The sequence below is a fragment of the Artemia franciscana genome, chromosome 15, assembly GCF_032884065.1.
Source record: "Artemia franciscana chromosome 15, ASM3288406v1, whole genome shotgun sequence".
Classification (NCBI taxonomy): Eukaryota; Metazoa; Arthropoda; class Branchiopoda; order Anostraca; family Artemiidae; genus Artemia; species Artemia franciscana.
Window position 1 is genome coordinate 7,763,750 of NC_088877.1, and position 16,082 is coordinate 7,779,831.

Genomic DNA, 16,082 nt, shown 5'->3' on the forward strand with positions numbered 1-16,082 from the left:
CAGGTATACGCCCATATTCAATAAAAAAGACGCTACGAACACATTAAAAAGTTATGATAACTCAAATCTGTCTCTACATACATGCTTATCTAACCAAACCAAGTATACAAATATCTATAATTATATATGACAGTACTAAGAACATAGAAATTTACTCGATAATTCCAAGTACTGCATGCATTAAGTTTGACTTTGTTAAATGACTAGTGACATTTCAGAATAACTTATTAACGATGAGTTTTCTTAAACTGATTAAATCTCAACCAAGCCTGAGTATTGATTATATTATTAAATAAAAACAAATAACAGATTATATTGATTTTCAAGAAAAACAACCCATACTTTCATTTATTAATTCGAGTTAAACCTAAATTCCTTAACAATAGGTACAAATTTTGAATTTGTAATATTGTGTTTGAAAGTTGAGTTTAATGATGATTTTTCATCAGAATTACCTAATAGGGATTCATTATAAAAAAGTCGTCAAAGAATGAAGGTAAATTGTTATTTTGGGTACCTTTCTGAAGACAGTTAACAATTCATTGAACTAGAGTATAATCAAATTTAATAAATTTCATTGCCATCTAGCTTCAGAAAAAAAATTAAAAATGATGACTCTGCTGCAGTAAATCAAATATTGAAATATTAAGATGGTTTAACACAACACTTATCTAAATCTAAGCTTAAATCCATCCACAATCTTTTTTTCGAACTTAACGGTCATTCCAGTGTGTGGAAAATACAGCCAGATCAATTATTATTTTATCATTACGTACTAGGTTAACAATTCATTGAACTAGAGTGTAACCAAATTTAATAAATTGTATTGCCATCTAGCTTCACAAAAAGTTAAAAATGATGACTCTGCTGCAGTAAATCAAATATTGGAATATTAAGATGGTTTAACACATTACTTATCTAAATCTAAGCTTAAATCCATCCACAATCTTTTTTTCGAACTTAACGGTCATTCCAGTGTGTGGAAAATACAGCCAGATCAATTATTATTTTATCATTACGTACTAGGTTAACAATTCATTGAACTAGAGTGTAACCAAATTTAATAAATTGTATTGCCATCTAGCTTCACAAAAAGTTAAAAATGATGACTCTGCTGCAGTAAATCAAATATTGGAATATTAAGATGGTTTAACATAACACTTATCTAAATCTAAACTTAATTCCATCCACAATCTTTTTTTTCAAACTTAACAGTCAATCCAATGCGTGGAAAATGCAGCTAGGTCAGCTATTATTTCATTATTATGTACTAGGATGTTTCTGACCTGCTCTTAAAATATATTTACACATAATTTAGTCTATTCAAGATGAAGTAAAATAAATCCCTGTAAGATCCAATACGAATTTGATTGATTATTCTATAATCACCAAAGTTAGTTAATAGTTTTAGTTTATTTCTACTCGTTCATTTCGCTGCTAATTCTCATCAAAGTTTTCTTCTATTCAAAAATTAAAATAAATCTATTGGTTAATCAACACTTTCAAATAAAAAAAAACATTTTTAATTTTCAGTAAACTAAAAACTGTACTCCGACTGTTGGGAGGAAGCAATCACCAATTTTTGTGCCAAATATTGGTTTGTTTAAGTGTTACTTCAGTGTGTATTGTATTTTGTTCGTTTTAAGGTTTGATTATTGCACTGGCAGTGATTTTGGGTTGTTTTAAATTTGACATTTTAATTTTAGCCCTTTTTAAACTTTAAACGCTAATTTTGGCTGTTTTTAAACCTTAAACGCTAATTTTAGCTGTTTTTAAACTTTAAATGTTCTATTAACCTTTCGTATAAAATTGTTATTTTAAACTGAGCATGCCTAAGAATTACTAGTGATATTCAGTTCTTTCAAGACATTTTTACTAACAATTTCAGAGCTCTTTTCTTATATTCATAAGGAGCTACTCTTTTAAAATTACGAATCTGATCCTGCTGCTAAAATATAGTTTTAGGTATAGAGTTTTTCCTTCTGCTTAATTTCCTCATACCTGCTGAACATAAAGATACAAGTTTTATCGCACTACTTGGGGGATGGGGCCCCACCTTTTCTGAAATAATACGCAGAATTATATACTTTGGTGATAAACAACAAAGTCAATGAATTTTACATAATTGGTGTACAAAACAGAGTACGAAAACCGTTTATATATATATATATATATATATATATATATATATATATATATATATATATATATATATATATATATATATATATATATATATATATATATATATATCGATTCCTGTTTTAGAGCTTTGGTTACCGTTGGCAAGTGACGCTCTTTGCAAATAATTAAAAGTTTAATAATTAAGGGTTAAATAGCTATTAAATAACAGAATAATTTATAAATAACAAAAAATTAATAATTAAATAATTAATAATAAAATTACTACAAATAATTTTTTTCAACAGTTAATTATTATTAACTAACAATTATTGATAAATGATTATAAACATTACTGACAGATAATAAACGGTCTTATAAACAATTTCAGAAGTATCTGTAGTACCTGTCCTTTAGCAGCAACAATGAAATGGCTGTTGTTGTTGGGTTCATACTCTAGTAGATTATCTTTGCTGTACCCACTTTCTCGATATGACGAAAAGATCCGCTGGTACTGAAGCATACATAGTGGTTGATTTCTTTCACGGGAGGAAGCTCTGTCTTGAGGTATGAGATTCCTAGGATTAAATAAATATTAGTATTGTTTGTTGCATAACGTGAATTATGTTTGAAGATAAAGTGGTTAGAAGGTAAAGTAAATTACAATGGATTGAAGGAACTTGTTATTTCCCAAATATGTATAACTTTTAGCAATTCCCCACAAACTTTCGCATTATAAATATAGATTTATATTATTTACTTCAGTAGAGCAAACGCATTTCTGGCTCAAAGCCAATAGAGCATTATTTACAAAATGCTTAATAAATAGAAATTTTACCAAATGGAAAGTTTGAAAATATCGTCGTGCCAAACTGTTAAACTCACTAAAATTGTATTGTAAAGGTATGATAAGTTTACCTTCCTTCATTGAGTATTGGTAGGGTGGAAAGGAAACATTCAGTCTTCTTGACTATTCCTTACAATTTCATTCGTTTTACGTCTCATTTATTGATTAATTGTAATTCTGTTCTTTTTAGAACTGAACCATTTGTTTACTTTATTTTTACTCTTCATTGGTTGAATGGATTTCTTTACTTTTCTTGGAAAAACTTTTTTTGGATTATAAATGATTAATATAAAGGAGGAGAGGAAACATGAAACGAACATAAAACATCTTCTTGTGCAAAGGGATGTATTGAAACCATAACATAAGTAACTTCAGCTCTTTGAACTGTACTATAGAAGAGCTATTGTGGTTGGTATGAATAAAAGAAGGCTTAGAAAATAGTTTTCTAAGTAAATAGTTAATCTAATCTTCCACCACAATAATTAGCTCCCTAGAAGAGGTCTCCAAGACACCTGCGTGCCTTGGTGTATTCCCCCTAAATTCTCCCAACTTTGGCAATTACTCATAAAACGTTTCAGGTAATCCTCATTATCCCCAGTGGGAGGCAAGCACACCTGCTTTCCGGTCCTTCTTAATCATTAGAATACCAGCGTTCCCTACACAATGGCAAACAATTTGCTCACGCCTGCAACCAGTACTTCAGTGTTCTCTAAAGTTGGTTCATTCGTTAACTCAAGTCGTCAAGTCGTTAATGGGTGGTTTAATGTGTAACACGGTTGGTTAACTATCAACCTCTCCATATACTTCTTCAATGTTCTTACAAAATCTTCAGAGTATATGACGTCTCAACACCCTTAAGCCAATGTAAAATGTAATTTTTGCTTAGCCAGTTTATTTGATCCTGGACAAGTGTGAAATAGATGAATTCGTTTTTTTTTTCACATCCGCTGTACCATTTTACCTTCAAACAATGACTTGTAAAACTGCCAAACTAAAATTACCAGCGAATGACTTGTAATTTTTTTTCAAGGGTGGCTACTTTTTTCCTAGTAAGTTTTAATCCACTAAATTATTTGGTTTGTCATCCTTTTTCGGTCAAAAAATTCGCTTTGGCTGTAAAGAATATAATCACCCTTGATTTTGCTTATGAACCAGTTTCAGTTTGATTATAATTTCTCGTTAATGAAGACATAGATTTGGTTGCTTAAAACTTTCATCCAAGTGTGACTCAGAGTGACCAATCCAAAATATTTTAATGCTTTAATCTCACCCCTCCCAAAAAAAAACTGGAAAAGAACATCTATTTTTAATATTTCTTTTCCTTTTTTTTGTTTAATCATTTTTTCTGTTTGTTAAACTGTGGCACTCATTTAGTTTTAATTGATGCAGCGACCTTTTTAGCCCAGGAAACTGATTAGGACTGTAAAAAAGTTTCAAGCCAGAACCATTCAAAAGTACTATACAGAAAGAGGCTTTAACATTTCAAGATCTCTAAAGATTTTAATTATAACACCTTTCTGTTCTGACAGACTAAGGCTTATTGGTAAACAACAAAAAATGGCACAATAGATAAGTTACAAAAATAATGAAAAATAGTCAATTTCCCATAATAGTAAATTAGTTAATTTGAGAAAAGATGTCTTCGACTCCTAACAATCTAATAAACTTCCAATCATAAGACTTTTGACACTTTCAGACTTCGTCACTAACATTAATATGCAAATATTGATGAGGATAGAAAAGAAAAAAAACAGGTGATTGCACTTTTAATAGAACTAATATTAAAGGTTCTATAGTTCTATCGCTCTTTTTTTGCTACAGGCTAGCATAGAAAGAGCGAGAAAAACCATGGCTCAATACAGCAGAATTTTCAAACGTGTTTCAAAAAAGTTGTCTTGTAAGATGACATTTCCTATTGATACTAATTGGATTTTTTTTTTATTTTGCTCCGGTTTGGATATATGTTTACTAGAATGTTTTTCGTAACACCATAAGAAAGTATTAAACCCAAGGTTGCAGCCAGAGGAAGGAAGAGACTACGGAGATTGACCCCTCCCAGATTTTTGTCTGGCTTGTAAAAACGTATCAACTGTATTTAAACAAATTCCTTATGGGTTTCTTAAAAACAAAGTTTTGTGTACTCATTCTCCCCCCCCCCTAAAAAATTATCCTGGATACATCCTTGATTAAACCGATAAAATTTCCTGCAAAGTCGAAATAAAAGCTACATCATTGAAATATATTGTCAATAACCCTTAACCGGTGGTTTAAAGTTCCCCTTCATGAAAACCACTTTTTTGTTTGGTTATCGAAGATGCGTGCGATCGCACTGAACCAGTGGTCCGACAAAATTGGAAGATGGTAGATTTGAACGGTCATTTAGATTTAGTGTGCCCTCTTTCAATAATGAATAAGATCGCACTAAAGCAAAGGGTTCATCCCAGATTGAGCTAAATTGTTAAAGAGCGCAGCGATGTCACGTATGTGACATCCCTGCACAAAAACAACGTTCAATTATCTTATAAAAAAACCACTGACAGTTCTTTTATCACAATCCCTCGCATGGTTTTCTGTTCTTTCATCGGAAATATATCAAATTCCGTTCTTTCATTTTGCAGGGAAAACATGAGAGGCTCGTAACATTCTGAGAAAAACCACATAAAATCCCAAGGCCAGCTGCTTCTTAACATAACAGCTAAAATTGGCTTTACAATGGACCAGGGTAATCCTATTTAAAAATGTAAAATAAAATCTGGCTGAACCAGGGCCTAAGTAACATTACGGGTAGCATAACATAAGGATAGCACTTGCATTATAGCAGAGGCAATCGCAAAGGGACAGCAATCGAGGAGATTGTAAGAGTCCTAATGCACAAAAGAAAGCAGAAGAATGGTTTTTCAAATGATTTTTAGCCCCTGCTTTAAATTAAAATAATCCACAAAAGTGTTAACTGAAAAATTTTCAGAAAAATACCTTGAAACACATCCTCCTTTGAAGGTCGAACTAGAAAGTAAGTAGGTTCTAAAGTAATTAATTGAGGGATTTGTGGTGACAAAAAGCATGCATGGCTTTTAAATGCTACAATCATGTCCAAATTGACCATCACGTAATAATCACTAGAATATTACAAAAAAAAGTGAAAGGATACGGACAGTCAGATAAAATTTTAACATGGTATTTAATCCATTTATGATTTGCTAATGAATTATAAGGAATCCACAAAATAAAATGGACAAGGCTTGGATATACCATAACCTGCGAAATGCTATACAAAAGGGGTTTCATATTTTTGGGAATAAGATAAACACACTAAAAAATAGATATAACAATGATTAATCTTGCCCCTCCCCCCTTCGTCTAAGGAGGATAAATTACAGCAGTATGCAAAATACACTTTAAAAAAGACATAACACAATTAGTGTTTTATTTTCTTATGGATAAAAAATAAAAAAAATCCTAACACAAAGCAGCCTTAACATGTCTCCCTTAAATCCTGTATGTAGACTCTAGAAATCTGGAATCTGAGAATCTGAGTTTTTGTTGTCCATGAACTATCAAGATTATATAAGACAATCAAGAGCATATCAAGGATCATGTTCGGGGGGGGGGGTATCTTGTGTTCTAAACAAAAATACAAAAAACGTCAAAATTTGTTTATATACATTTTCATTACGTTTTACGGGTCAGGCAACACTTTTTTTGGGGGGGGGTGATTCAAACCTAGTTGTCCCCCCTCTGCAGATATGGCCATGAAAACAACCCACAATGTAGGCTTTTCCACTGCTTAAGGTTGTCAAACAGTTCGTGGTAACGAACTGTAGTAAGGAGCGACCCGGCTCAATACGTAACCGAAACTCTAGAAAATGGAATTTTGATAGCAATAGTCACATCAAAAGAATTGCATTTTAATACTGATTTTAAATATATAAGTTTCATCAAGACCAGTTATACCCATCAAAAGTTACGAGCCTGATAAAATTTGCTTCATTTTAGAAAATAGGGGGAAACACCCCCTAAAATTCATACAATCTTAACGAAAATCACACCATCAGATTCATCGGATCAGAGAACCATTTTGCAGAGGTTTCAAGCTCCTATCTACAAAAATGTGGAATTTCGCATTTTTTGCCAGAAGACAGATCACGGATGAGTGTTAATTTGTTTTGTTTTTTTTTTGTTTGTTTTTTTGTTTTGTTTTTTTCCCAGGGGTGATCGTATCGACTGAGTGGTCCTAGAATGCTGCAAGAGGGCTCATTCTAACGGATATTAAAAATTCTAGTGCCCTTCTTAAGTGACCAAAAAATTGGAGGGCACATAGGCCCCCTCCCACGCTCATTTTCCCTCCAAAGTCACCGGATCAAAATTCTGAGATTGCCATTTTATTCACCATAGTCGAAAAGCCTATTAACTATGTCTTTGGGGATGACTTACTCCCCCGCAGTCCCCGTGGGAGGAGCTGCAAGTTACAAAATTTGACCTGTGTTTACATATAGTAATGGTTACTGGGAAGTGTACAGACGTTTTCAGGGGTATTTTTTGGTTTAGTGGGGAGAGCTGAGGGGGGGGGGTTACGTGGGAGGATATTTCCATGAAGAAACTTCTCATGGGGAAAGAGAAGATTTTCTAGCATTATTTGAAAAAACAATGAAAAGATAAATATGAAAAGATTTTTCTACTGAAAGTAAGGAGCAGCATTAAAACAAAACGAACAAAAATTATTATGCATATGAGGGGTTTACCTCCTCGTTATACCTCACTCTTTACGCTAAAGTATTTTTAGTAATTTCAACTATTCATTCTACGGCCTTTGTGATTCAGAGGTCATTCTTAAGGAATTGGGACAAAATCTAAGCTTTAATTTAAAGAGCGAGGTATCGACAAGGGTTGGACCCCCTTATATACGCAATAGAAAACATACGAATATAGAAGTTCGTTTCGTAAGTTAATTCGTAAGTTACGTATATTTTTTACCAATGAAAACGTTTGTAAAAATTAAAAGTTCTAGTTGCTTTTTTAAGTAATCGAAAACTTGGAGGGCAACTAGGCCTCCTCCCTCGCTTCTTTTTCTCAAAATCTTCCGATTTATTGCATTTAATTAATATGCAAATTTCGTTTTAATTATTTATGTGTGGAGAGCCAAGATCAAAACATGCATTAATTCAAAAACGTCCAGAAATTAAATAAAAAAACAAGTTTTTTTAAATGAAAGTAAGGAGCAACATTAAAACTTAAAACTAACAGAAATTACTCCGTATATTAAAGGGGCTTTTCCTCCTCAACGCCCCGCTCTTTACGCTAAAATTTCTTACTGTTTTAAAAATAGAGTAAAGAGAAACGGTCAAACTTTAGCGTAATGAAATCTGATATAATCTGATCAGATATATCTGATCAGATATTATCAGATATAATCTGATAATAAAAAATCTGATTTATGAATTGAAATTAGAGAAATTCCTGAAATCAAACAGTTCGTGGTAACGAACTCGTAATCAGTAGTTATATCAAAAGAATCACATTTTTATGCTGATTTTAAATAGTCTATCCATCAAAAGTTACAAGCCTGAGAAATTTTGCCTTATTTGAGAAGATTGGGGGAAACACCCCAAAAAAGTCTGAGAATCTTAGCGAAAATCACACCATCAGGTTCAGCATATCAGAGAACCTTACTGTAGGAGTTTAAAGCTCCTATCTACAAAAACGCGGAATTATATATTTTTCCCCAGATAACAGATCACGGATGCGTGTTTATTTGTTGTTGTTTTTTTCTATTTTTTCCCCAAAGGTGATTGTATCGACCCAGTGGTCCTAGAATGTTGCGAAGTCACCGGATCAAAATCTTGAAATAGCCATTTTGTTCAGCACAGTCGAAGAATCTAATAACTATGTCTTTCGGGACGACTTAATCCCCACAGTCCCCGAGGAAGGGGTTGCAAGTTACAAACTTTGACCATTGTCAAACAGTTTTTGGGAAAAAAAGTAAAGAGCGACCTGGCTCAATAGTAAAAAAACTCTAAAAAACGGAATTTTGATAGCACTAGTTACATAAAAAAATTGGATATTTATGCTGATTTTAAATATACAAGTTTCATCAAATTTAGTCTTACCCATCAACAGTTACGAGCCTGAGAAAATTTGCCTTTTTTGGAAAATAGGGGAAAACATCCCCCAAAAGTAATAGAATCTTAACGAAAATCACACCGTCGCATTCAGCATATCAGAGAACTTTAGTGTTGAACTATCGAGCTCTTATCTACAAAAATGTGGAATTTCGAATTTTTTTTTGCCAGAGGACAGATCACGGTTGCGTGTTAATTTGTTTTTGTTTTATTTTTTTTTTGTCCCAGGGGTGATCGTATCGACACAGTGGTCCTATAATGTCTCTAGAGGTCTAAGTATAAAGTAAATTATAAGTTCTAGTGTCCTTTTTCAGTGACCAAAAAAATTAAAAGGCACCTAGGCCTCCTCCCACGCTCATTTTTTCCCAAAGTTAACGGATCAAATTTTGAGATAGCCATTTTGTTCAGCATAGTCGAAAAACCTAATAACTGGGTCTATGGAGACGACTTACTCCCTCACAGTCCCCGGGGGAGGAGCTGCAAGTTACAAGCTTTGACCTGTGTTTGCATATAGTATTGGTTATTGGTAAGCAAACAGACGTTTCCAGGGGTATTTTTTTTGGTTAGAGGGGTCAAGGGGAAGGAGTAACATGGGAAGATCTTTCCATGGAAGAATTTTTCATGGGGGATGATAATTTCCATGAAGGGGACGCAGGATTCTTTAGCATTATTTAAAACAAAAAACAATGAAAAAATAAATATGAAAACGTTTTATTTCAACTGAAAGCAATGAGAAGAATTAGAACTTAAAACGAAAAGAAATTATTACGCATATGAGGGGTTCACCTCTCCTTATACCTCGCTCTTTACGCTAAAGTATTTTTAGTAATTTTAGCCATTTATTCCAAGGCCTTTGTAATTCAGGGGTCGTTCTTAAAGGACTGGGAGAAAATTCAAGCTTTAGTGTAAAGAGCGAGGTATTAACGAGGGGACAAACCTCCTCATATACGTAATAAAAATATATGAATGTAGAAGTTCGTTACGTAAGTTAATTCGTAAGTTACTTATTTTTTTTCTAATAAAAACGTTGTTAAAAAAAATAAAAGTTCTAGTTGCCCTTTTATGCAGCCAAAAGATTGGAAGTCAACTAGGCCTCCTCCCCGACCCTTTCTCAAAAAAAAAAAAAAAATGTAAATTTCGTTTTGATTGTTCATGTGCGGAGAGCCCAAATCAAAACATGGATTATTTAAAAAACATTCAGAAATTAAATAAAAAAACAAGTTCTTTTAACTGAAAGTAAGGACCAACATTAAAAATTAAAACGAATAGAAATTATTCCGTATATGAAAGGGGATGTTCCCTCCTCAACTCCCCGTTCTATACCCAATAGATTTTCACTGTTTTAAAAAGTAGAGTTGAGAGAAAGAGTCAAACTTTAGCGTGAAGAGCGGGACGTTGAAGAGGGAACAACCCCTTTCATATATGGAGTAATTTCTGTTCGGTTTAAGTTTTAATTTCGCTCCTTACTTTCAGTTAAAAAAAAACTTGTTTTTCTATTTTTTACATATAGTTATGGTTATTTAGAAGTGTACAGACGTTTTCAGGGGACCTTTTTGCGTTGGAGGGGGGTTGGTTACATGGATAGATCTTTCCATGGATGAATTTATCATGAGGGAAAATAATTTCCGTGAAGAGGGCGCAGGATTCTCTAGCATTATTTAAAAAAAAATGAGAAAAAAAATTTCAGCTGGAAGCAAGGAGCAGTATTAAAACCTAAACAAACAGAAATTATTACGTATATAATTATAATTATATTACATAAAATATATATTATATATTATATATATTATATATTATTATATATATTATAACATATGTATATATTATATATAATATATATTATATATATATATATATTATATAATAAATATATAATTATATTACGTAATATAATTATAAGGGGGTTTGTCTCCTCCACGATCTCGCTCTTTGCACTAAAGTATTTTTAGTAATTTCAACCATTTATTCTACGGCCTTTGTGATTCAGGGGCCACTCATAAGGAATTCGGACAAAATTAAAGCTTTAGTGTAAAGAGCGAGGCATTGGTGAGGGGCGAAGCCCCTCACATACGTAATAAAAACATATAAATATAAAAGTTCATTACGTAAGTTAATTCGTAAGTTACGTATATAAAATACTAATAAATACTAATAGCTAAAAATACTAATAATAAAAATACTAATAAAAACGTCCATAAAACAAACAGAAAATTCTAGTTGCCTTTTTAAGTAGCCAAAAATTTGACGGCAACTAGGCCTCATTCCTAACCCTTTTTTTTTTATCAAAATCGTCCCATCAAAACTATGATAAAGCCATTTAACCAAAAAAAAAAATTATTGGCAAATTTCGTTTTAATTATTCATGTGCGGTGAGCCAAAATCAGAACATGCATTAATTCACAAATGTTCAGAAATTAAATAAAAAAAACAAGTTTTTTTTAACTGCAAATAAGGAGCGACATTAAAACTAAAAACGAACAGAAGTTATTCCCTATATGAAAGGGGTTGTCCCCTCCTCAATGCCTCGCTCTTTAAGCTAAAGTTTTTTATTGTTTCATAAAGTAGACTTGTGTGAAAGAGTCAAACTTTAGCGTAAAGAGCGGGGCATTGAAGAGGAGACAACTCCTTTAATATACGGAATCATTTCGGTTACTTTTAAGTTTTAATGTCGCTCTTTATTTGCAGTTAAAAAACTTGTCATTTTATTTAATTATGTTAAAGAACGAAATCGAACTTTAGCCCACAGTAATTAATTCAATTTTGAAAAGGAAGAATTACAGCAGTACCCAATATGGTGATCAAACAGTTCGTGGTAACGAACTGTAGTAAGGAGCGACCCGGCTCAATAGTAACCAAAACTTTAAAAAATGGAATTTTGATACCAATAGCTACATCAAAAGAATCGCATTTTAATGCTGGTTTTAAATATATAAGTTTCATCAAGTTTAGTCTTACCCATCAAAAGTTACGAGGCTGAGAAAATTTGCGTTATTTTAGAAAATAGGGGGAAACGCCCCCTAAAAGTCATAGAATCTTAACGAAAATCACACCATCAGATTCAGCGTATCAGAGAACCCTACTGTAGAAGTTTCGAGCTCCTATCTACAAAAATGTGGAATTTTGCATTTTTTGCCAGAAGGCAGATCACGGATGCGTGTTTATTTGTTTTTTTGTTTTTTTTTTTTTTTTTTTTTTTTCCCCCAGGGGTGATCGTATCGACCCAGTTGTCCTAGAATGTTGCAAGAGGTCTCATTCTAACGGAAATGAAAAGTTCTAGTGCCCTTTTTAAGTGACCAAAAAAATTGGAGGGCACCTAGGCCCCCTCCCACGCTAGTTATTTTCCCAAAGTCAACGGATCAAAATTCTGAGATAGCCATTTTATTCAGCGTAGTCGAAAAACCTTATAACTATGTCTTTGGGGACGACTTACTCCCCCACAGTCCCCGTGGGAGGGGCAACAAGTTACAAACTTTGACCTGTGCTTACATATAGTAATGGTTATTGGGAAGTATACAGGCGTTTTCAGGAGGATTTTTTTGGTTTGGGGGAGGGGTTGAGAAGTGGGGGATATGCTGGGGGAACTTTCCTTCGAGAATTTGTAATGGGAGAAGAAAATTTCCATGAAGGGAGTGCAGGATTTACTAGCATTAATTAAAAAAAAAAAACAATTAAAAAATAAAAGTGAAAAAGATTTTTCAGCTGGAAGTAAGGAACAGCAATAAAACTTAAAACAAACAGAAATTATTACCCATATGAGGGGCTCACCTCCTTCTAATACCTCGCTCTTTACGCTAAAGTATTTTCGGTAATTTCAACTACTTATTCTACGGCTTTTGTGATTAAGGGGTCATTCTTAATGAATTGGGATAAAATTTAAGCTTTAGTGTAAAGAGCGAGGTACCGACGATGGGGCGAATCCCCTCATATATGTAATAAAAACATGAGAATACAAAAGTTCTTTACGTAAGCTAATTTATAAGTTACGTAAATCTTTTACCAATAAAAATATTCGTAAAAAATTAAAAGTTCTAGTTGCCTTTTTAATTAACCAAAAAATCGGGGGGCAACTAGGCTTCGTCCCCCGCTCTTTTTTTCTCAAAATCATTCGATCAAAATTATGAGAAAGCCATTGAGCCAAAAAAAAAAAAAATATGCAAATTTTGTTTTGATTATTCCTCTGCGGAGAGCCAAAATCAAAACATGCATTGATTCAAAAACGTTCAGAAATTAAATAAAAAAAACAAGTTTTTTCAACTGAAAGTAAGGAGTGACATCAAAACTTAAAACGCACAGAAATTACTTCGTATATGAAAGAGGCTGCTTCCTCATCAACGCCCCGCTCTTTACGCTAAAGTTTTTTACTGTTTTAGAAAGAAGAATTGAGAGAAAGAGTCAAACTTTAGCGTAAAGAGCGGGACGTTGATGAGGAAGCAGCCTCTTTCATATACGAAGTAATTTCTGTGCGTTTTAAGTTTTGATGTCACTCCTTACTTTCAGTTGAAAAAACTTGTTTTTTTTTATTTAATATAAGTAAGCTACAACTTATAAAAAGGTTCCACCGAGATATTAATTAGAAATCACCCATGGTAATCATAAATAAAAATAAAGAGCAATATAATATAATATAAAATAAAATCAGTAGCCAATCAATTTAAACAAAAAACAAATCCAAATAACGTGCATTGCAAGCTGCCAACAGAGCAAATATCGCATAAAGAGTTGTTCAAATTTGTAATGAAAATAAAAAACATGAAGTGACGGCCTTTTGTGTCTGTCTTGACTGACAGAATGGTGTAACGGGGTAATGAACCTTCATGGGGTAATTTTTAGTTCAGCGTTATTTTATCTGACAGATTTTGAATAAGTTTGATTTGCACAATAATACGCTGAAGGTCATTATTCAAGCAGTTGAAATACTAACTTAGGTTGCACTTTATTTTGTGTCTTGAAAAGTGCTCATTAACTTTTTTATTTATATTTTTCAGTACCTTACTGGGTTTACTCATATTTTTATTTGTAACTATGCTATATATTTTTACTTATTATTTGTACAACTAAATTTTCGAGCAACATTAACGGACCAAACAACCTCTGCTCAACAAAGTAACTGATCCAAAATTACAACTCAATTAAGGTTTGGCAAATATTACATGTATACTAGAAGCTTTAGATCTAAATTTGTGTGGGGCTTCCCCGTGCAAAGCTCGTTCTTGGATGGTTAAGGTTATACAGAAATGACCCTTTTGTTGAAATGACTTAATCTTTTTAATCTTAAGCTTGATTTCATTATAATATTTAAGTAGAAAACTTCAGTTCAAAAGCAAAATCATCTCTTTGCTGGTTGGCATCAAGTTTATTTAAAACGGATCCCCATAAAAGTGAAGCAGATGTCTTAGGCTTCTTTTTAGCATAAGAATTTCTAGCCTTTGAAACCTCTTGATACTTTCTCAGTGACATCTTCAGGTCCCTGGACAGAGAGCTAGAGCCCAGTATGGAAAGGAACTTTTCCTTGCTGTTAAGCCATCAAACCCATAGTACGATGGTCAAAATTATGAACCTCTCTGTTTAAGCCTGAAAGGGGCTTAGTCGTCCCGGGAAACATAAGATTTTGTTCTTAAAATGTTCTAAAACGTTAAAAAACAGTTTTCTGTCCCTAAGATTGCCCCAGGAGACATTGAAACTCTTGGCATATGCAACTAAGCAAAAGCTATACGACCCTAAAATCATCAGGATAAAAAAAAATTACGATTCAATAGATAAAAATCTAGCAATTTACATAGTTACTAGAATTACAAAAGTACTAAAATATCGAAGAGAGGTTTCTCTGTTTCAATACTTCTCTAATTTAGATGGAAGGCGAAAGTGAAGCAGATATGAATGTTTTATTTTTGGACAGTTTCATAGCCTGTGCAGTCCGTGCAGCCCTCATTGTAATATTTTTAGATAGACTATATTAAATAGCACCGGTTCTCAGCTTTTTCATTGTGTTGGCCAGTACCCTTTAGGGGTAACAATAAACTACATTACACTGTGATAATATTAAAGATATAAAAACTAAGACCCAACTAGTCAATACACCATTGGTTAAAGCTGTTGAGGAGCTTCACATTGCTATTCTGTAAAAGAAGCTATTTAGCGTAAGAATGCGAAACGGTCTATTGCTGGTCAGCTAAACATGATCAACCCATAAAAAAAAAAGTTTACCTTACTAACTATCTTAAGTAAAACAGTGTGGTATGCTTGGTCATGAAACTTTTTTTTACCGGTATCAAACAGTTCATGGTAACGAACTGTAGTAAGGAGCGACCTGGCTCAATAGTAACCGAAACTCTAAGAAACGAAACTTTGATACCAATAGTTACATCAAAAGAATCAAATTTTAATGCTGATTTTAAATATATAAGTTTCATCAAGTTTAGTTATACCCATCAAAAGTAACGAGCCAGAGAAAATTTGCCTTGTATAAGAAAATAGGGGGAAACACCCCTACAAGGCTATAGAATTTTAACAAAAGTCACACCGTCATATTCAGTGTATCAGAGAATCCTCCTCTAGAAGTTTCAAGCTCCTATCTACAAAAATGTGGAATTTGGTATTTTTTACCAGAAGACAGATCACGGATGCGTGTTTATTTGTTGTTGTTTTTTCCCTTGGGTGATCAGATCGACCCAGTGGTCCTAGAATGTCGCAAGAGGCCTCATTCGAACGGAAATTAAAAGTTCTAGTGCCATTTTTAAGTGACAAAAAATCGGAGGGTACCTAGACCCCCTCCCACGCTCATTTCTTCGTTTCTTCTAGCCATTTTGTTCAGCATAGTCTTGTAACCCATCAAAAGTAACGAGCCTGAGAAGATTTGGCTTGTATCAGAAAATAGGGGGAAATACCCCCTACAAGCTATAGAATTTTAACAAAAATCACACAGTCATATTCAGTGTATCAGAGAACCCTACTCTAGAAGTTTCAAGCTGCTATCTACAAAAATGTGGAATGTTGTATTT

At 33.1% G+C, this 16,082-nt stretch overlaps 1 protein-coding gene across 1 annotated transcript in view; it reads right to left on the minus strand.

The window, feature by feature from the left end:
• The window catches only part of LOC136036659 (choline O-acetyltransferase-like), an 88,153-nt gene that overhangs the window by 56,134 nt on the left and 15,937 nt on the right, over positions 1-16,082 (minus strand). Inside the window, exon 4 of the mRNA XM_065718960.1 lies at positions 2,528-2,699. Coding sequence (XP_065575032.1) covers positions 2,528-2,699 — 172 coding nt within the window. The remainder of the gene's footprint in view (positions 1-2,527; positions 2,700-16,082) is intronic.